At 46.4% G+C, this 23,404-nt stretch overlaps 1 protein-coding gene across 2 annotated transcripts in view; it reads right to left on the bottom strand.

Moving 5' to 3' along the window:
* Positions 1–13,672, bottom strand: part of ets1 (ETS proto-oncogene 1, transcription factor) — a 35,364-nt gene extending 21,692 nt beyond the window's left edge. Inside the window, exons 1-3 of one of the 2 annotated variants that reach the window (XM_084674613.1) lie at positions 13,591–13,672; positions 12,180–12,270; positions 8,458–8,602 (exon numbers count right to left, since the gene is read on the bottom strand). In XM_084674613.1, coding sequence (XP_084530739.1) covers positions 8,458–8,602; positions 12,180–12,248 — 214 coding nt within the window. In that variant the 5' untranslated portion in view covers positions 12,249–12,270; positions 13,591–13,672. Of the gene's footprint in view, positions 1–501; positions 960–8,457; positions 8,603–12,179; positions 12,271–13,590 lie in introns of those variants that run through there. The other variant, XM_084674614.1, reaches the window with a different exon arrangement.
* Between the last annotated feature and the right edge of the window lie 9,732 nt (positions 13,673–23,404).

The following is a 23,404-nucleotide window of genomic DNA, read 5'->3' as shown; positions in this document are numbered from 1 at the left end:
GTAGCCTACAGGTAGTCAACATGACACTTCTAATGTTGTATTGTCACAATGTATAAAAGTCTACACCTAGCATAGCCCATGTAAATGTATGTCATGCAACAAATGAATCAATGATCATTTAATGTGCGATTCGCTTTACAACTGGAAAATATTCTTGCATGTCTCAGTTCCCTGGTGCAAGCATACATTTCCCTTACTTTAGGCTTGAAGAACATGAGTCGTTTAAACAAACAATCTTGTAGATAGATACTGTACATCCACCCTGACACGAACAACGTTCTCTTCACAACACGGACATTATGTCCCGTTAAATGACTTTATCAAAAGCGCACTTAGCATCACTCAGAGGCAGACAAACAGTAGGATGCTTCAACCGATCTCAAGAAGCCCACGACCTAACTAGATTGAATGCATTAATACAGGGAAATTGTACAGCCTAAATTCAAAACAGTACTGTAGGCTAATGTTCGCCTCATGTTGTACACTATTTTCTTTACTCACCGTCCATTTTTTCAGATTTAATGATGGTTAACGTCGGTTTCATATCGACAGCTGCCGTCATGACCATCAGATCAATTTATTTGATACAGCTGCGTGCGGTCTATGTTCTGTGAAACAATAGTTCCGAAATAATTTATAAAAGCACTGTCTTCCCTATGTTGTCCAAAAAGCTTGGCTTGGCAATTCTGCGTTTCTCCTGCCCTCCCGCCTCAATTGAACTACACCACAATTCTATTTTATTTTGAACAAACTTCTCTTTCAATCTCCGTTACTCTCCCTCTCTCTCTCTCTCTCTCTCTCTCCCTCCCTCTCTCTCTCTCTCTTTCTCTCTCTCCTCTCTTTCTCACTCACTCACTCCCTCTACCACCGTCAGGGCGTATCTGTCCTCTACTGCGCGCATGTAGCCTACAAGGCAACTGAATGGGCGGCGTTTAGACTGAGAGTGATTCACAATTCAATTACATTCTTGCCCTCTGTCTCTGGGAGAATACAGACACATTATATCTGCGCGTCACAGGGAACAACGCACGGACTGTTCCCTTCACAGTTTCTCCTTACATTTGAACGGTAGTACCTACTCCTTTAGATACATAGATGGTTGAGAAACCGTTGAGTGTTAGTGTTGCTTTCCAGGTTGCCTCGATTGGTTTAGGGAGTTGAAAAACCTGCAATTATGGAACTAAGATTTATTTAGTAAAAGTTTGACTTAAATGCCCACAATATTACGGCTGAATAACTGCCCTTTATTCATGTTTGCTTAGATAAATCAGTAGTTCATCGTTGCTTTTGAGGTAGTCTAAACAGAAAAAGGTGACATTAAGAGTATTTGACAAGTGTAGCTTAAGGGGCAGCAGTACATAGAGAGCGTCATGGGCCAAGGGAACCCGTCCCTATAACTTGTAACCAGCCCTCATAAACACCCCAGAGAGTTTCCTGTTCACCTTGTACTGATCAATAAACCACAAGCTTGGGTTTTAACAGAACTACTCGCTCGGATCTGTGAAAACGGATGACGCCTTTGAACCAAATGCTCAGGATTCAAACATGCCCTTTGGTGCAGGGGGAAAAGGAGGATAGCAGAAACACATAACCAGTAACCAACAAAGTAAACACAAATATGTCTAAGTGGGTCGATCCCCCATGTAGCGCCACAAACACGTTTCATTTGAAAGGAAAGGTTAGGTTTAATAAGGAGCGATAAGAACATCATATTTGTATGTGCGTGTGCAAGAAAGACATGGAACTCATATCGAGGGAGTGGATTAGTAAGGCCCCACTTGAAACAACCAGTAGCAAATTACCTACCATGGCAACAGATTGTCACTGCAATTCACCATGCAGGTCAGTGTGCTGTTTGTGGAACGTGCCAATGTTGGCAACTACCTCCCAGGCACTATTACTGGAGGAAATATGGCAACTGGCAGGACTAACAGAACATTAATTTGTTAAAAACATTGCAGTGCTATAATTCACACAGTAGGCTTGGTTTCATACAACAAATGTGTCCTTAATCATTCTCTATAATCTCCCCAAATCTGCTCAATCTATGTCCACAAAAGAAACCTTGTTAGCCAAGTCAATATGGTGCATTCTAATATGCATGGAATATGATTCTGCTGGTGTATGTCGTTTCAAATGGGACTGAGGAGCCAGGAGTATTGATTATGTATGGATTTTTAAATAAGGGATTCTTTACAGTCCCCATTAGCTTGCCCTGAATCAGGTTTCACTTGTCAGATAGTGGCTGCCGTGGCAACGTCTAAGGAGAGGGGCTATGGGTATTGTGGTCTGCTCCCAGCGAGAGGCCATCGAAGGGGGGTGTAGGCATGCAAGGAGACGGGGGGGGGGGGGGGGTATCTCTCGCTTCACCTCAATCACTCTCTCGCCTTCACTCCATCTCTCTGACTGCGCCTCTTTGTTTTGTCTTAATGAGCTCCTTGTATCTACTCTTAAAAAGGACAGGCTGGGTCCTTTTGTGCCTAAGGGCAGCCATTAAAACCTAATTGCATTGCTGACTAATATCTAGACCGGAGCTTAGTGGGCTTTTGCATGGGGGTGCGTGTTATCAAACCACCCCCACCCCCCTCCAGACACCCCCCCCCCCCTTTTCCTTCTGAGGTGGGTGAGGAGTTTTGGTTAGCAGCCCCCCTCCACCTTTATCATCTTTAATATGCAACACCCCTCATAAAAAAGCAGCTCCTGTGTGTATTTTGGCTCAATAGTAAAATAATGTTTCTAGTTGGCAAAAACAGCCTTTAAAAAAAAGAAATGGTTTGGCAGAAACTCGAGAAGCTGCATAACCAATCTCGTTTACAGCCCTGTCCCATATGTAAGCCAACATGTGAGCTTGGTTTTCACTGTCTCCAATTTCTCACCTGGCAAATGCTGTTACCATAGCTCTGACAGTTAGCGCTTCATGCGCTGACCCCGTACTCTAGATGTGATGCCATTGCTAACGTTTGCCTGAGAGACACATCTGCGATGTCTGACTGCTCATCCCTAATCCACACATGGAACTGGTGCACCTGCTGCTCACAGGGTCAACTGACAGCTAGCTGAGAGGTTAGCGTTGCCGCAAATCATCCAGACGCCCATAGATTTTTTTTTTGCTTTGACACCTAAACGGTGTTTGCTGGGGTAAAACCTCCACTGATCTGACATAGAATAAAATATGTTAGGAAAATTGTATTTTCAATTGTGTACTTTTTAGTGTACTGTATGGAAATTTGGGAGAAACTGAGATAAGTTTAATATCCATGTTAGGCAAATAAACTTTTAGCTTTGGTTGAGAGAAATCTTGTATATTTTACCACATGCTAACACTGAATTTCCCTTTTGTAACCCTCTGTCATTTCGATGTTAAGCTTTACAGTATGAACATTTAAAAGCAAATGATGTTGGGAAAGCACGTTCTTTGCAGTGGAACCCTTGGATCAGCCTTCGTGTGTACGGGAACCACTTAGTTTGATCAGTTACTCTCACACACACACACACACACAACGCACGCTCTTTGTTTCTCCTGTTTAGCGCCTGTTATCTGGGGATGCCACAGGCTGGATGCAGTCCTGCTGAGATCACAGCATACATTGGGGAATCCAGCTAGGTGTGTGTGTGTGTGTGTGTGTGTTTCTCCACTCCGTCAGCACAGTGTGCATTTGAGCGTGCAAGGGGGGGGTGGTGCTGGGGGCCTCTCCGAACAAAAGCTCTGCTCTTTCTGAACAATTAGCTTCGCTAAAAAGGACATCTCTGCCTCCATTAGCGCCACCACGTGCCCCCCATCACTCCATTGTGCAGCTAATTCAATTATCCCCACCCCCTCGGAGTCTCGAAGCCTCACAGGCCTCCCTCCCTCTTTCCTCCCCTCCCTCCCTCCCTGCCTCCAGAGCTCACTGATCAAATTCAATCACTCCATCCCCCCCCCCCCCCCCCCCCCCACTACTACAGGAAAGCCCCTACGTCTTCGTGACTAGACGACATCCCTTAATTCTTCTTAATTTGACTCATTCAGAGTCGGTGGAGTGAAAAAAAGGCTGGATCCTTTGGGGAACTTGAAAGATCTTTGAAGTTTGAGGGAAAAAAAAAGAAGAAATAATTAGGTATTCTTCAATTAAGTATTTTCGATGGGTTGGTAAAATGCTTGTGTCAACACTCACAAGAGTTCCAAGACAGTGCCATTCCTTACTCAACACAAAGGAGGTGTACCCTGAGACCTGCCCAAGTGCCACTTTGGGATGAACTGGCCGAACATGCAGTCCCACAGGATGTGATGCGGTTACAGACTTAGTACATTGTAACCAATGTTCCACAATTCTTTTCTTACTCCCATTACATCTTTTCAGTCACTTTATTGCTGCGGATGATGAGATTTTTCATATTTTTTCTGGGTTGTAATTATTAATATGTTTATATGTAGCGCCTTGCATGGTAGCTCTGCCGCTGTTGGGGTGTCAGTATGAATGGGTGAATGAGAGGCAAATGTAAAGCGCTTTGAGTGCCGCATAGGTAGAAAAGCGCTATATAAATGGAGTCCATTTTCTAAAGTGTCCTGTGAGGGGGGGCCTTTGCAGTACGTAAACTGACTGACTGTAAACCCAGTGACTGTGCCACCTAGAGACTCCATGTGACATCTCCGCTACAACCGCTCTGACGTCACCTAAAACGGGTCACGGCTCGGCGGACCGGGGGGGACGGGGGACGGACGACTGAAGCTGCATCGGCCAGCTCCACCTCTAAAGATCTCTCTCTCTCTCTTTCTCTCTTTCTGTCTCTCCTTTTTCCGTCCTCCCCTCCTCTTGTTTTGTTTTATTGTCGTGGGGGGAAGTGTGCTCAGGCCTGATTAGCATCGCTGTTTCCTCCTTTCCCATAACCTCCAGACCCCCGCAGGCCGCCTGTTTACTTTTAGAAATAAAAAATGGGCCTGCGCCCGTGAGGACGTGCCCCTCATCAGAGGCGAAACCCCTCCCCTCCCTCGACTCAGACCCACCGCCCACCCCAACCCTGGGCCAGTGACCCCCCCCCCCCCCCCCACCCCACCCCCAGAATCCCCTCATTCCTTTTCCTCCCTCACTGCCCAGCTGTCAAATCACATCAAATAAAACACAGTCCAGTGGTCCCTGAGTGCCATATCACAGCTGTGCGCGTGTGTGCTTGTGTGTGTACGTGCAAATACATGAACTACAAATGTACAGTGAGCTCATGGGTGCCTAAGACTGGATGTGTGTGTGTGTGTGTGTGTGTGTATGTATGGTTGAAGTGTGCGTGAGTGAGCTTTTTACTGAATGGGAGGATTTAGTCATACAATATGTGCTGGGTGCAAACTTAATGAATGAAAGGTTAGGTGCTCTGACGTGTGTGTGTGAGAGAGAGAGAAGAATGTGTGTATTCATTGCGTGCACTTGTCTGCGAGAACATGTGAGTGTACACAACATGTCAGGATTGGCGCGCACACGCGCGTGCGGTGGACCTCTTAAGTAGGCGTCGGTGACGGAGCTCAGCAGGGCGAGAGTGGCCAGGGTTCTGGAGAGAGGAGCGGGGTTCTGGAGAGAGGAGCGGGGTTCTGGAGAGAGGAGGGGGGTTCTGGAGAGAGGAGCGGGGTTCCTGTATACACAGCAGTGGCACGGCAGATGTCAGGAAGCAGCGTGTGTGTGTGTGTGTGACAGTGCGCTCAAGGCCAGACGCGCGATGGCCTCTTGAACATACCACTTCCCTGCATCTGCTTCCATGACTCTGACGGTGCACACACTTTACATTGAAGGCTCACTCAATAGGTTTTCCCCAACAGACCGCCTGTGTGGAATTTAAACTAGACTCGGATTGTGCGTCATTAACTGCTTCCGTGATTTAAATGGGATTTGCAAAGGATCAAGGTTTTCATTCTCAATGTCAGAATCAGAAGGGATTTTATTCGCCATGAACGTTTGCACAAATAAGGAATTTACTTTGGCAGGGAGGTGCATACATTAAACATATAGGATTATTGAAACTTAAATATGTGGACTAACTATACAAAAGGAGCAAAGTCTAGCTAATGCTAAGGGGGGTCTAGCTAATACTAAGGGGAATAACATAAAATATAAGTAATTTACAATCTAACCTAAAAAAACAGAGTGCAAGAGAACAATACAATAGTGCAAATTGCAATGTGCAGGGTTTCATTGTGCAGCTTGTGATTTTAAGTCAGTGTGACTACTTGGCCTGTCAATGTCATTTGCTAAGTGTACCTGTGCCTGTATTAACAACATGACATCCTTCCTAAGGCAAGATGGGTCTCGTTTGTATTAGCTGAGGTAAAAAAAAAACACAAAAAGCTTTCTTATAGGCCATTTACATTTGAAGTTCTAGGTGGGTATAGGCACCAACAACATTGGTGACCGTTTTCCATAAAGCCATCTGGGCAATCTGTTGAGGTAGCCCAGTCAATCTGTGTTTAATTGCACTGGCTCTCTGAAAATGAAAATAAACAAACCAAAGCCAACATCCATCGGCAGAAATATGGCATTGATTAATTGTGTGCTGGGACTTGGGCTGTAAAATATGAAAGGCCAGTTCACGTCATGTACAGTAAACGTGTTCTAAGCCAAGGTGCAGAAAAGACAACTTCAGCAAAACAAGCCTAAAAGTACACGCCAGAGAAAGAGCATGTGGCATTAGTACGATGTAGGCTACCCAAAAGGACCAAAGGCCTCTTCAAATTCACTGTGAACAGAGGTTGACCTCAAACAGCAGTAGCATGCGAAATAAAGGAGGTCAACATGTTTCAGTTTGAGAAGCCAAACGTGTCCCACCAACGGTTCCAGGGCGTGGAGACTATCACTGACAGTGTCAGGGGTTACTGCTCTGGTTTTGAGGTTGGTGGAGCCACTTGTCTCAGTTCACTGGCTGCACTACACCTTCGGTGGCAGCACAGATATGTAGATTATACTCCTTGGGGTAGCAAAATGACTCTAATGGTATCTACAGGCGGTTGCAAAAAGACCGTTGAATGTCAGACATGCTGTCACAAGAGAGAGAGAGACAGAGAGAGAGAGAGAGAGAGAGATAGAGAGAGACAGAGAGAGAGAGAGAGAGAGAGAGAGAGAGCAAGAAAGAAAGAAAGAAAAAAAGAAAGAAAGAAAGAAAGAAAGAAAGAAAGAAAAAAAGAGAGAGAAGAAGAAGGAAGGGGGGGGGAGGTCAACCCCCGGACATTCTTTTTCACTTGAACAATATTTATTTCAATGGTTTAACACAAGCACCACCAGAGGAGACTCGGAGAGGAGTGTGTCTCCAGCAACAAACATCAGAAAATCCTATCAAATCCTCGAGCCCAGAATGCACTGATGCGTCTCCTGAGACACAGTCAGAGGCTTGGGAAAAAGACGGCTGCCCTTTGGCCAGCGCCGTGCCCCGTGCATCCAGCCGGGGGGGGGGGGGGTGGGTGCAAGTGTAAGGGGCGGGGGAGTTGTTGGTGACGGAGGAAAGCCGCTTCCCCGAGCGCCCCTGACCCCCACCTCCCACCCAAGCCCTCTTCCGTGGCATGTGTCCCAGTACCCCCCCCCCCCCCCACCCTCCCTTCCTATCTTGGCATAAATCACACTCAGAGAGGAGGCCACAGTCCAGCAGTCGCAAACGCACTGGAAGGAATGTTCCCGTTTTTAAATAAACTGCCCAAAGAACGTAAGAAGGAAGAGTTTTGAGGGGTCGAAAATATCTGGGGCATGAAGCCAATCCCCCCGGGGAGGACAAGAGGAGGATGAGGAGGAAGAGGCATCTGGTAAAGGCATTGCCCCCGGGGTCATCCTCACCAATCTCCCCAGAGGGCCGGAGACCCACAGGGGGTAGGCCTCAGCGCTCACACTGCAGCAAGTGTGTGTGTGTGTGCGCGCATGTGTGTTCAAACCCATGGGCCTGAATGAAGACAGACTGGTTACAAACGGAGGGGTAAACTGTGTGTGTGTGTGTGTGTGTGTGTGTGGATGTACTCAGCCACAAGTGTGGATGTGTGGGCCCATGTGTGTGACTCACAGTTCACTTGTACACTTGCCATTCCCTTCCACACAAAGTCCTTTGTTTGCATCGAACAGTTCATTCACAATGAACAATCCCCCCCCCCCCCCCCCCCAATCTGAGTTCCGTTTCTGGCAACAGTACGTATGTGAGATCTACTCAAGACTCCTGCAGAGGCAGATTATCCTAAGGTACACAGCAAACGTATTGTGCTGCATACACATGCTGTACAAACAAGCACACACTTGAAAAGGCCACCATGTACCTGGATAGGTTCCCATTCAAATATTTTGACATACATATGTTTTTTTTGTTGCTCCACTGATGTTGGACAACCGGTTACAACCTTCCAGCTATGTTGGGTAAAAGATGCAGTAGTTGTACAATATAGCATGTTGACAGTTAAGCGTCTATAAACCACGAAATCGAGTATCCTCCCCAAAACATTGTTGCCGTAGCAAAACCAGGGCTTACCGGTGTGGCAGAGGTCATGTCCGTTGGGTACCTCCTGCAGGGGCACGTCCTGGGGGTAGAGGGGCAGGGAGGGGTAGTGCTGCTGGGGATGGGCCACCCCAGGGTGTTGGGTCTGGGAGCCGACCGGCAGGCCTCCACTCTGCCTCTGTGGAGGTACAATACATAGTTGACCAGGTTTGGTTCAAAGAAGCAACGTAGGGCAAAGTTCTAACCTTTAACCGTGTTTGATTGAATTATACTCAGACATAGGTAGGATATACGGTAAATTTGAGGTTGGATTATTATTTGTCAAGCACTGTAAAAGTTCTTTTTAAATTAATTTGAAGCCCTAAAAATGCCCTTTCACCTAAGAGGTCTTGGTGCTGCTGTGTTTTTGTTCTATGGTTCTCATAAAAGATAAGACGGAAGCTAAATTTGTACTGTATTGGTTTATCTTTGCCTCAGTGTTTTTTCCTGTTTATCACCACAAGGTTTGCATAAAAGATTGGACGTCTGAATGAATAAGTGAACGGGATATGATTGTATTTGTAGATGAATGCGATAACATGCAGCCCATCAGCAATACTATTCTTAGAAGTATTTCCAAACTCCCCCCTTCTATCTCATATCACTTTCACCAAAACCATCTAATCGTCATAATTCAGTTAGGGTATTCACTTTCTAACTTGATTGATACTGTGTGCCGTTTCGTACACATGGATTATTGGGTGTGCTTTGCCTTCGGCAAGGGCACAACCTCTGTTCTCTCACATATATATTTATTCTTTATTTATTATTATTTTCCCACCCCTAAGGATCCCTCGATATATGGGCTACATAGACAACGCCGGTGTCAAATTGTTCGTCTTTGTCCCGATTGCGTTGCTTGTATTTTTATTTACGTTGTGTTGCACGATTTTGGAGTTTACTAGCCTGACGTTGTCATACTCATATTTCTAGTCAGACATGGGTGATTACATTACTGTTGATCATCTGTCCATCATTGTATAAAGCCCGCCCTGGCAATTTCATTGGTACGCCCAAATTCTGGTTTTCTGTAGTTGTTCCCCAATACGAGACCCTCCAGACCCAACTTCCCGACCACATTTTTTTGTGGGCGGGGAGAAGTTGGGCTGGCAGCCAGGCTAGGAGTTTACGTTTTTGTGGCAAAAAGTGCCTTGTGTGGCACAAGGGACCTCAGTGCTAGCCTAACGTCACAACGTCAAGCATATAATCAATTGAAGACTTGCATGTACATTAAGTAATAATGTCACATTAAATAATGTATTTAAACTCAAGCTTGTGTGGGGCGTCGGTCTTCAATGCCACATCCTAAACTTTATATTAATCTGTTTGTTAAAATGGATAACATGCCCTGCGCTAGCACTAGTTAGCTTGCCATTTTTCAGATGGACAGAAGAGGGAAAATGGTGTCTTGTTTTTGCACATTTAATCCGTTCTACCTCATAATCCGTTTCCATATAGTTGAAACGTAGGGCTATATCTACGAATGTGTTGACTCAAATATACATAAAGAAACGTTATTCATTTCCGGCGCATTCAAACAATCCCCTTAGTGAAGTTTGGCTAGCAACAGCAGCAGTGACTGACATCACAGTGACAGGTTATCAACTTATGTTTGACAACTATGTCATTTGGAGTAGATAAACATCTGAACACATGCAGGGCTAATAGTAGACTATTTCATTATACACTCTTATTATTTTGGAAGTGTAAATGAGCAGCAACAAATGTCTACTTTTTAATCTATGTAATCTTCATACATAATAAGAATGCATGTTTATTTTAATTACCTGTACAATTTAAGTTATGACTTGTACAATTTAAGTTAAAAAAACGCACCCATCTGCAACCGACGCAAGCACACCCCACAATTTCCGCAGAAATGTCCCCAGAAATTGTACCCTTTTTCTAGTTCACATAGTTCATTCATTCTTAGACTGTTATTAAACGATTATCACCATACTTTTAGGAATCTATAACAACGAATGTCCAAATTGGACTGGATAAAGAATGGCCGGTGACTTTATGTTAAACTTATTTACTTTATATGAAACTGTACAGGGTGACAGTATGCACTTACCATATATAAAAAACTGTGAAATGTATTCAACTTTCAGACTCTGATAACCCTCTCACAACATGTCAGAATACCCACTTGACGTTGAGTCAACAACCGGTAGCTGGGAGCACAGACGCGTTTAGACAGAATCAGGACCAGAGCAGAGTATCTCAGGTCCCTGATCCAACAGGGGCCCCTGTATCCCCCACCATGCACTCCTGTCTACCCTCCCTCCACATACCCACCCACCCACCCCCCCCCCCACCCCCCCGGGACCACGCTAGCACGGGGGTGCCAGACTGCCAATCTGATAAGGGCCCCCTGTTAGAGCGTAGCCTGGCTTATCAGCTGGGACCTCTGCTGTCTGGTAGTATGGAGAGGGAGGGGCTGGGGGAGGGGGTCTCTTCTGGGGTTACGTAGACAGATTATGACGATGCAATCAGGACGCTGCTTTGGTGGTGGTACTGGTGGGGGTCGGAGGGTGGGGCAGAATGGTAGTCATATGGGATTTGATAAGGCTGTCTCGAGTAAAATAAGCTAAACATCCCTGAAGCGTGTGAAGTCGATACATCCCTGTAACCGCTTGTCAAAACTATTGGGAATCAGTACTTTTTAGGCAAATCATACAACCAACTGGTTGGTTATGTCAAGAATCAATTGCAAGGCTGAAGACGGATAAACATGTGACAGCAGACGGGGAGACTACAAAGACCATCAAACAGTCCCATGTCTGTCGTCCCATTTCGCAGGGACACAAATCCACGTGTTTTAAAACATGGCACAAAAAAAACATCAAACCCAATTTTTCGCTGTTAATTCATGCAGATGCATGGAGGAAAAAAAGAGAGCTACCCCCCACACCTCCCTCACCTTTGGATCCTGGGCCGGTTAACAGTCATCTCAATTTCAAAGGCGGGCGCGACCACCTGAGCCAATTAGGACGCAGGGCGCTCTGTCTCGCCGTGTTTTGTTCGGGGGCCAGGCTGAGTTCCTATTTGCATGTGACCTCTTCCTATTCCTCTAATGGACCTCCATTCTGCATACAAATGGAGGCATTTCTGCCAGCAATTCTTAGCCCGTCACCTTTCATGGCTCACCTGACAGGAATCCCAATGTCCCCTCGTTCCTCTGATCTCGCAAGCTTTATTCAGGTTGCCCTTTCATTTGGTGGGGACCAACACCGGGTGTGCTTACAAACATTGGGCGATATAGCCTATCAAGGAACGGGTTAGGTGGATGCTGGGGCTTGAGATAGACTTGGTTACGATTGTGGTTCACACTACACTCTATATCCAGGTCCATTTGTTAGGGCTTACTGCTAGTAGGGTTAGGTGGTTAGGAACACCAATATGGAGCAACTGCCTGAGACTACATTCAGGATTGGGGGTTGATTTCTTCCTCTCATCTTCAGCAAAACCTTTACGGTGCCACGTTGGCCTAGTCCAGTTCTTCCTGGCACAACCCATAGCTCAGATGTTGGACATTGGTATCGCAGGGTACACCAAACTCGACAACTTAACTCAAACCATGACCTGGTGTTACGCTGGGCTAAGGGTTTGCAGTGGTGTCTCCTACCCATGCAGACACTCTCCTGCACACTCCTGGACGCGTGTGCTAGGTGGCTAAAACACACACACGTGATTTACGGCTGGGGTCTTACCATCGCGCCCAGACGGTCATAGGGGTGAAGGGCTGGGTAGGAGGAAACTGGATCCATGTAGTAACTCATCGTGGGGTCTGGAGAAACAGGCCTGCGGAAGGGATCAGCATGCGCGCACACACACACACACACACACACAACAGTCAGGGCGGGGTCCCCTATCAATCACAAGCTGTTTACACTTGCTGCATGTGTGAGTGTGCGTGTGTATGTAGGTGTGTCTGTCTGGTTTTTGTATGTGATGTATCATCACAATGGCACCGAGATCTGTCCAGAGCAACATGAAAAACATGAGTGTCCCAAATAACATAGTTAACATTCCTTTCTTTGTCAAATCAGAAGGTTTGGCATTCATCAGATGAATTACAGCTAATTTTCTGTTGATGATGTGCAATTCATTGTTCAGTAAAGTTTGGAATGTGTTGTCAACCCAAGTGTCTTACGCCATAGCCGTTTTGTGTGTCAAATTTGACCAACATTTAAGAACATTCAAGACTAAGACTGAGAGTAGAAAAAAATCCATCAACCGGCGTCGTAGTGGAAAACTAGTCCCAGCTTCCCTCCCCCTGCCCGAGTCTTTCGTCTCCCTTCCCCTCTCATCTCCCTCCCTCCTTCCTTCCCTCCCACTCACTTTGGGCATCTCTTTATCATTGTTTACTAGCTACAGCATCAACAGAGGGACCAGGAACCCAGCTGTGTGGATTATGTTTATAGGGGAGCGGAGAACGTGGGCAGACACAAGATGTATGCTGACTGGAGGCTACTCCAAATCACATTAAATCCAAACAAGAAACACATCACTTATTCATTTCATAACTAATCAGTATGGTCGATGTCAATACATAGAAAATATGACTTGTCCAATGCAATCCTAGCAGATGTTCAGTAAAGTGGTGCATATTTGCCTACAGACAAACACAGTGTTTTAGTGGAATAGGATGGTGTACCACGCATAGATTAATACATTTTACAAGACCATGCAGTAAAAGTATATGACCATATCATGCAAAGCCAAAACCAGAATACACTTTTTTTCCTTCTATTTTTTTTAATTTTAATTTTGGCTCTCTTCAACATACACACACTTCATGAATGGACCAATGGCCAGCAGATAAACTAAACACAGATGCACGTGATACAAATACTATGCTCAGCTCTAACCTTAAATAACTATGGATAATCAGTCTACGTCAATGTCAGTAAGTAAACCGTTCGACTGGAAGTAACACTCATCTCCTAATTTGCCCATCCACATTCCTCGTGGGACGCGCGACTGTAAAGGTACCATTTTAAAGCGACTAATTCTAACGCATTAATACCATGTTTATGCAGCGACTAATGGATTCAGTTAGATATGTACTCTTATACCGTCTATCCAACAGTCAAATACGAAACCGAACTTCCAACTTACCGTTTCAGGTCAGAGAAACTTCCTGCAAATTGACTTCGCTGTGTAGTTGCCTGTGACACTTCAGCGGTAGACTGCACTGATAGTGTACCTGGCTCGCAGCGAGTCCAAAGAGGAAGGAATGAACACATGCTGGTGGTAGTCCCACCCTCCAATAATATTGAGATCCACTCAAAATCCTAGGTGGGATTTTCCACGTTCAATCATTGAATATACAAACACGTGTTCGGGTTTGGACTTTAGGCATGTCATTTGGCAAAAAATACACATTTTATTACTGTTAGCCTATCTGAAGCTATTTAAGCCAATCGAGCAATTGACTTTTCTATATTAACCATACATAGCTATTGTTCAGTGACATTATTCGAATGTGCCAAATAACTGTCTTTTCAACATTTTATCAGTAATAGATATACTTGAATCCTGTCACATGGGACATTTTTATTTGATTTTGATCTCTTTGTTGGAACTTACAGTAATAACCTCACCTAATGACGAAAACCAAAAGGAATGGAGTCATTAGGATGATGAACATCCTGCATTGCTGGCTTCAAACAATTGGGTTTGCGTGTGTGCTAATGTGTGTTTGGACCGTTTTGTGCCTGCGTGTGTGTGTGTGTGTGTGTACAAGCATGTGTGTGTATCATCACATCATCAAGGATTCAGGGTCAGATCGAAGGGGTGGTCAGTTTGTACCCGTAAACCAACGGCCACCTTTTCCCTGAAGGAAGTGTGAGAGCGTCTGTGTGTCACCGCAGTTTCACCAGCATGCCGTGACACTAGGATACCCCTGGGCGGCACCTGCTTCCTGAATATGTTTGTCATCCATTTGCCCCACCAAAGTCCCTGACAGGCACACGTGTGTGTGACACTGATTAGGGACCTGAGAGAAAACTCGGGCACTCTGGCGCGAAATGGGAAGAGGCGCCATGACATCTACGACAGTGTTGTCCGATGACGTGCTGCGATACACAGAATCGATCGTATGTTTTGAATTGATCATTCATCCACATGTATCCATCAGTGAATCCTCAGTCAAACCAGACGACCGTCCCGTTCAGTTGTGGACGCAGGTCGTTTTTTTCATGATCGTCTCAACACTTGCGAGCTGTCTGAAACACCTTGTGACTCTGTGGTAATTCCCTGACCCCGGCGCAACATTTGTTTGAATTAGAAAGTGCACGGTTGAAGACCCTGGCAGACGCTCCTCCTCAAAGTAAATCTTGGAGAGGGGGTGTGGAGAGGTGGGGGGATTTCAAGCACCAGGTTAGAGACGTGAAAGAGTGCAGGACAGAGACCTGCGTCAAGGGAGGCCCCCCGAGGCAAACGTGAGGGTGTGTGTGGGGGGGGGGGTCATGGCCAGGCTGGGCTTACTCAGGGGCCCCCGTTTGAAGCCGCTGCCTGCCACCCCCCCGACCCCATCAGGGGGCGCATGGCAACACGTCGTGGAGGGCGGGACGGGGTGTGGGGGGGGGGGGCATGTCCGAGCCTCTCTTTCTCCTCGCGGCTATAAGTCATACCCTCTCCTTCTGTCCCCCCCACACCGCCCCCATCTGATGAGCGCAATTGAATAAAAGCGGCCGGCGAATGCGATCCAGATCTTCTGCCGTGGTCCCCGCAATGCTGTTTCAATTAGAGGCCCCGGGAGTTCAAAGGCGAGGCCTCGATGCACTTCTGCTCCGCATGAAGCACCTCTCATCACTTGGCCTCATGCCTTTCACCTCCCCATTAGGGTGCCACCTTTTTCCGTTCAGATTCTGCCTTTCTGCAGCTCTGTCCGTGCCGACTGCAAACATGCTTTACATTAAACAGATAGTGAATGCCATGCCATCACCCACGGTAAACGCCATCACTCACAGGCCGGGCCTGCTTTACGACCCGGTGCACTGTAGATCGGAGCATATCCGTCAGACCTTTAGTGTCAGCTTGGGCTTTTTCACACATGGGCAGTTTTAATTCTTACCTCAGTCCATTATTGGTCAAATGTACGTATGTTTCTTTAGGTTTCTGTGCGTATGGTTGTGCATTTGCCTGCCGTGTAATTCATTTTGTGGCTTGACGTTGGTTGTCTTCAACTGTAACCGTAGTTCTTCCTCATTGCTTTGATTTCAGACTAAAGACCCTTTAAAAGCTTAAAGGGATGAAATGTAGCTTAACCCTAAATCAAACCTCTCTGACATTTCCATACCTTCAATTGTGCAGTGTATGCACTAGAGTTCCAACCGTATACAAGGCTATCTGATGCAACAATACACATTAGTAGTAGTAGTAGTTGGAAGTATGCAGTGTACATTTTGCAATGTACTGCAAAATAGGCCATACAGCTTATGTCTGATTAAATAAGAAAGACTTTTCCCCCCATACATACATTTTGTGGTCACTATTTTCTTTCAAACTTGAGCCCATATAAGCACTTTACCTCCTGTTTCTACACCTCAAGCTTCCATCAGTCATCAGCCTCACACACGACCTATTAGAGGGATGAAATCTCAACCCATGTCCTTCCTATCTTCAAACATTGAAAACATGCCTCTATCATCCTAAGCACACACACACACACACACGCTCCTCCTCTCCTCAAGATGTCCAGCAGATCGTTGAGCAGGCCCAGACCACATATCCCTTTGTCTCACGCTTTCTCATTTTGGATCTTCTAAAGATAGAGTTGACAGGTGATATTAATGGCCTTTTATTAGCTAGGATGGGCCTGATTGCTGGATGTTTCATCTGCATTTCTGCTGGAGAGAGAGAGGGAGGGAGGGAGAGGGAGAGGGAGAACAAGAGAGAAAGCCTGATCGGGGAGTGCTGTTTCCCACCCACTCCTTCACACAGGAGTTTGCTTCTCTCTTTGATACCCTGCCTGAGTCTTTTTCTCCCAAATAAACTGCCCTGCAGATGTTGTTGCTCTACGCCCGACTACAAAGAAGGACCTCTTCATGGCTAGAACGTCTATTTTGGGCCCGTGCGTTTCCGAACTGCTGTGCTCGGAGAGGTACAGACCTAATCTCCCGGCAAGGAAACTTGTCTTATTCCTTGCCCAGATATTTTTAGATTAAAGCCCCGATTGTAATGACTGAAGCAAGGAAGTCATGCTTTATCAAATACAATTTAAAAAAAGATCAATATGTAATAGCCGTGCGAGACTTCGGTCACAAAAAAATCCATTGGCACAAGGGGAAAGAAAGGGGGAAGTTGGGCGACCAGCCTCACAAAATGCAAGTCATGCGGAGGATTTTTGCATTGATTTGAGTGAGGTCACAGTGAGGTCTAATTGTTTAAAAGTCTCACCCCTAAACAAACAAACAAAAAGTCTCCAACTTTGTTGCTCTATTGACTGTGGACAAAAGCGGTCTTGGGGATGATATTAACTCTTTATATTATCTTTAATTAATGCACCAATCCCTTTAGTGGGTTGTCTAAACAGCCTTAAATAGGCCCAGTAAGCAGGATAAACATCCCCAGTATTTGATGGTTAAAGAGCGTGCAATATCGCACCAGATGGTTCATGTTGCACAAGCGTTTCATGAGGGATGAACCGGTGGACAGCGATCTTCTGTTTAAGTGTTCCTCTCGACGAGGGCTTTCAGCTCTACAGGATCACATGCTGGGTCTCTGGGTCCATGCCTAGTTCTCCCTCCCTCACTCCCAGCCCGGGACGAGTGTGTGTGTGTGTATCCTTACTCCCAACCGAGGACGGTTGTGGTGTGTGTTTCATTTGAGTTCTAAATCCAAAGAGCATTGTTCATGATGCTTGACCCTGGTTTGACCAATGGGAGGGGTCCTTGTTCTTTGGCCAAAAGTGGTTGTGTTGAAATGTAAGGGGGCTCATGACACTGTCACAGCTTCATTGGAACATTCGCTGGCTGGCCCTTCACCTCCTGAAGGGAAAGTGCAAATGAAAGGAAAGTGAGCCATTGAAAACTACAGTCGATACGGTGGAGAAATGCAAAGGCTCACAGCGAATGTTTTAAGCGGCCATTTGACACCGGGAGCTTTTCTTCTTCACTCCTTGAGTGTTTGTATAAGTCTGCTCTCATAAGATGCACCGACATCAAGGCTCTCGTTGTTCGGAACACTTTGAAACGTGACGAGTCACGCTTTCACAAACGTTTTGTGAATTTCAAAACATCGAGGTTCAAAACTTTCTCACTCGTCGTCTTAAGACGGCTGACAACGGCGTGGCTAAGGCGACACGCAGGCAGAAGTACAGACAAAAGTATGGATGAAAAAGTGTGTGTGTGTGTGTGGTGTGTGTTGGGGGGGGGGGGGTAGTACTAAAAGTCCATCGTGCCCTTGATAAGCTGTTTGGCTATGCTCCAAGATAAACGCCCACGCAGAACTCCCCCATCCCCACACCGCCTTCCACCCCCCCTCTCCTTCATAGCTCGTCTCCCACACCACAGTCCTGGAGCCCGCTGTTCCTCTTCATTAGCCGACCAGAACGAGATGCATGTCGTGTAATTAGAGGATAGGAGTTGGCCCAACGCTTGTGTAACACACACACACACTCACACACACTCTCATTAGGGACGGCTGAGATAGAAAGAAAATGCCAGAGATAGACTGAAGGCGGAAGGTGTGTACGTGGGGGAGGGAATACACTCAGTGTGTGTGTGAAAATGTCTGCGTGTGTGTGAGAGAGAGAGAGAGAGAGAGAGAGAGAGAGAGAGAGAGTGACCGAGAGAGCAAAGACGTTCTGCTGAAGAGCCTCGTCCTAACAAAGAGCGTCGATGACAGCTCTATCGCCACTTCAGCGGGTCTCTCCTCAGTCTGGAGACACACTGGAACTCTGTGTCCGTCCTGCTCTGTTCGCACTGATAGCAGCCTAAGTGGCACAAGTAGACCTGTCAGCTTCACGCGACTCATCTATCTGTGGTGTCTGCTATCAGCAGCGGGGCAAAGAGAGGGATGAGGTGCCACCCTGTCAAAGGGTGATTTCCCCCGATGGTCTGTCTTGTGTCCAGTCCCCTGTCCCTCCTTTTGTCTTCCAAAGCAAAGTCATTCCCAAAGCCCCAGGTGTACCCCGCACCGCCACCACCAACAACCGGCCGGTCCGTTGCAGCCAGGGGAACCTGAGCTCCAGAATCTCATGACTTCACTGCTGGGAAGTGCAGCAGCTCAGAGCGCAGGACCAGACACCTTGTCCCTGTGGAGTTGCCCTGGGAATCTTCAACTGGAGACGAACAGAAGCTCCTGTAACCCGGAGAGCTCTCGCTCTCTCATTCTCTCTCTATCTGAAAGACTTGTTTTACAAAGCTCGGGCTGTAATTAACGACAGGATATAATTTTTGGGCCCAGTCTGTGGAAGTAGTAAAGTACAGCTGGGGGGGTGGGGGGGGTGGGGGACTAGATTAGGTTCAACTAAAGTAAATAATGACACTTTGCACACACAAAGACTCTCTCACACACCCACACACACACACGCAGCCACACATATAAGCATTCACACGTTTCTAAACACCCATTTATCCGTTCACACATGCACACGCACACAGCCGTCTACTGTCATAACTGTCTGCCAGAGCAGTGTTTCCCTCCAACTCCTGACTCCCTCGCCCCGCTCCCCTTCCCATGCCCCCTCCCCCGCTACCCCCCGCTTCCAGCCTGCCTCCCTTACCGTGCAGAGAGAGGGTTATTTTTAGTCCGCAGTTGATGTTTTAAGGATGTAAAGTTCATCCTGTGTCGTGATTTTCTGTGAGGAAACGGACTGCTCTGTGTCTTCCTCCCTCCCTCCCTTCCCCACCTCTCCAGCCCCATGATCTCTCCTCTCCATGGCATGAGAGGCTTTTCATTTCTTGCTCTCTTTTCTCTCTCTTTCTCTCTATCTATCTCTGTCTCTCTCTCTTTCTCTTTTTCTCGCTGTCTCTTTCTCTCTTTTCTCTCTTTTCACTCTCTTTCTCTCTCTCTCTCTCTCTCTCTCTCTCTCTCTCTGTCTCTCTCTCTCTCTCTCTGTCTCTCTCTCTGGCTGTGTGTCTTTCTAGTGTTATCAGGGGTGGTTTGGGGGGTTTCTCCTTCTGCTGTCGGCTGCCTGCTCCACCACCCCCTGTGGAGGCCTTGCTCAGGAGCCCAGAACACATACACCTTCAGTCAGCACATCACCTTAGGCTCACACACACTCTTGCAGCCATGCAGCACAAGTCTGCTGTTTATGTTCCCATTGTTCGAATGAAAGCAGCTGGTCTTAACTGACAACAGGAGCATCTTCGTGACGTCTTTACAGCGACTCCATTCAGAAAAACCATGTTCAGGAAGTCCTCTATTTCTCCTGTGCTGAGCGTTTTGTTTTGAAAGGTAGGGGGAAACCTTTCAAACTCCAGGCCTGTTAATCCACTGATGTAGTGCAGCAAACTGTTCTCCTGTCTGTCAATTTACATCTCGCCTGTGTGTTTCGAAAGTTAAATATACTGGAACATACCACTGAACTGGAGGTATCAGGTTTGTTCAACTCATTCCATTAGACTATCCAGAATTTCAAATGGACTTTATTTATGGTAGAAGTGATGTTCCAAGACTTGTTTCAAAGCTCAACTCTGCCCTCTATCAGTGCAACATCATATTGCAGTCACAGTTGGGAACTTGACACTACCAAGAGGCCAGGGCCTGTTTCAGGTGCTTCATATATGTGGATGAACATCTTCTCTCAAAACTTTTCTTCATCAAAACTTCACGTAGACATACTATCAGTTAGAAAGTGTTTCATTCATTTTCACTCATACAAGCCTATCTTTGCATCGTTACTGTAAGCAAAGCGTCAAACAGTCTCCATTGAGTTTACACAGGATTTTAAGCAGAAGCGTGGCCATCTACTGGCCACTATGTGTCTTGCAGCCCCTCAGGAGGGCGCGCCAGATGTTAACACTTTAGCTACCAAACACACACACATCTGATGACAGTGACACTCTGTCTCTTTAAGAGGCAGTGAGGAATGCTGCGGTTTCGCCCGGGCGTTTGGGGCACTGCCCTGTCCAACTCACACAAACACAGCTCTGGATTGACTTGAACTCTGTCCCTCTCTCTCTCTCTCTCTCTCTCCCTCCATCTCTTTCTCTCTCTCCCTTCTTTGAAGTTGAACGCTAGCCCTGTCCCCTGGAAGGATGTCTCTTGTTGTTGCTGCGGCCTATTTTCATGCTACTCTAAGCGTTTCGGGAAAAACAACGCCCGGCCCTTTCGTCTGGCTGGCTCGCCGTTAGTAAACTGTAACGTCTGTTTCCTCTTTCACACGTTTGTTTGTGCTGCAGGCCATAGGAGGAGACAGAAAGAGAGAGACAGAGAGAGCGGGAGACAGAGAGAGCGGGAGAGATAGAGAGAGAGAGAGAGCGAGAGAGAGAGAGAGAGAGCGAGAGAGAGAGAGAGAGAGAGCGGGAGACAGCGAGAGAGAGAGAGAGAGAGAGAGAGAGAGAGAGAGCGGGAGGGATAGAGAGAGAGAGAGAGAGAGAGAGAGAGAGAGAGAGAGAGAGAGAGATGAGAGGGGAGCAGTTCTACTCTGTGCCATTGTTGACTTTAGGTTCATTAACAGCTCAGAACCAGAGTCTGAGGACTTCAAAGACCATCACAATAAGAAACAAATGTGTGTTCTTAGATTCTACTTGTCCAGTTGATAGAGATGTAAGATGTATTGCTGTCTGACAAGACAGATCCCATGGCTGTTTGAAATATACCCAATTTAATAACAGTTCACCTCGCTCAGCCATGGATGGTTTTATTGTGGATTACCTTTTTCCCAGCAACAAGGTTGGGTTGGAGGCATTTGAATATGCAACATTGAAATATGGTTCTTACTTCATTTGAGGTTTTAGACCACATGCTGTTTTAATGTGATGTTTGACTTGGAACACAGTCTTCTCAAGACTATGGACCCTGGAGCCCTCTAGTGGCCTTCGAACACAAGGACAATGTCAGGGAGCTGCGAGGCAATCAATAGTTGGCCTTCTTTATTAGATCCAGATTTGACCGTCCAAAGATAAATGATTTTTGTCGTCTGGTAAGCAGCCCACGAGTTCAGCCTGTCAGACATGTCTGGGGGGTGGGGGTCAGGGGGGTGGGGGGTGGGGGTGGGGGGTGGACGGGTCTCCAAAAAGTTAAAATGCTTGAGAGTGCAGGGCAGGGTGAAGAAAAAAAAATACAACTAAGAACTCAGCCCAGCCTTTTCAAGGGAACAACACTTTCTCTATTGGGTCGAAGGGACCAGACCCAAATTAGAGGTGACAGCATATTCATTTCAGCCAGTGTTTTTCTTTAAGGGCTTTTTAAAATGCTGCTGAATGATGAGCGGTCAGTAGATTTATAGTCTAGGAGATGATTTAGGCTCTCTTAATGGCAGCGATCTCTGCAGTTCCCCTTATTTTCCATGCAGTAGTCTCTTTTGGAGGGTTTCACTTCATATTATTGCTTCCATGCTGCCTCTACTGGGATGAATCTCCTTGTTTTGTGTGCTCCAGCGAGAGCGCACCATTTTGGATGATTGTCAGGCAGACTGTGACCTTATTTAACATGAAATAGCTAAATATAAATAAAATAATGAAGAGAGACAAACACGTGAAAGATGAGGTTTGTGGAATCAATCCAATACCACGATGAGAGGGACAGAGCTTCTACACGTGATGAGTTCATACGACAAGGTTGCTGGTTTTTGAAATACTTCATCTGTGTAGTCCATAAACATCATATGAACAGTCTGATAAAAGTGACCACAGAAAATCTGTGCAACCCAGTTTTTTTATTATTATCTTTCGCTCATTCATGTCCCACACAAACACACTCACTCACAGACACAGACAGACCCCCAAAAATGCCTACACTCAGCCTCAAAGTGTTTTTGATTAAACGCATACCACAACATATTGTGTTCGATGAGAGCGTGCGTTTTGTCTCGACACAACATGGAATCCCAGGCATCCATGACAGTGCCCTCTTCCCAAACCCTCCCGTCTGAAAGACAGGCCTGGGGCGCAAGTCTAGAAAGCTCCGTAGAAGACTGGCTGGTCTATCGTGACCAGCCATGGTCACATGGAGGACATGTTATCGGTGTCCTGCTCTAGATGCAGTGACTGGCTACACATCAGGTGGTTCATAGGCCTCCCGTTCATTTACAGGGGATGCCGTTTCCTTCATAAATGGCTGCCCCATAAAATTACTGCAGGGCCCTAATTTAAGACTTCCCCCCCTTGCAAATGATTACGCAGGCACATGGCTATTTACCTTTTTGAGGGCCATTGCGGACATGACAAGCCGGTCTTTGAATTTGTGTTCAAGGCCGTTAGTTTGGAAGATTCCTGTTATCCCACATAGACCGTAAATTGTAGGGTTTTAAGAATGTTTGAAGTTATGACACTTTTGTGTCTCTCTTGCCCCATTCTCTCCCTGCCTCTTAAAAAAAAAATCCCCAGAATACCCAGCTATGAAAGATTCAGCTCTGTGGATTTACATTGTTGCATCTGGGCTCGGCAGGACTGGTCTTGTGGGGTTGAGGTCACGGTAAGAAAATACCGCTCTGCCTTCACTGGTGCCTTGCTCACATTTTCTGTTCCCCCCTGAGGAGTTAAAAATGGTTGGAGTGGGAGTGAGCTCTGGTTATCTCCATCTCCAGATCATCTCTCTTGGTAGCTCCTTCAACTAAATAAATAACAAATTACAGTTCAGGGCTAGGGGCTTCATTTACTGCTGTCGATATGATCAGAGATGTCTGTAGGTTGCCACGACATCCATTTCTATGGCCCCAGGAGAGGGGTTTGGAACTCTAAAATGACCTATAATGGTAAGGGTCTGCTAGTTTATGTAGCATTCAGAACTGATTTCAGACATCAAGTCTACAAAAGGG

This window comes from Hypomesus nipponensis, chromosome 15 (assembly GCF_054491055.1).
Source record: "Hypomesus nipponensis isolate SF chromosome 15, ASM5449105v1, whole genome shotgun sequence".
In the NCBI taxonomy this organism is placed as follows: domain Eukaryota; kingdom Metazoa; phylum Chordata; class Actinopteri; order Osmeriformes; family Osmeridae; genus Hypomesus; species Hypomesus nipponensis.
Note: the sequence above shows the minus strand (reverse complement) of the source record. Positions and strands in the feature narration are given on the sequence as shown.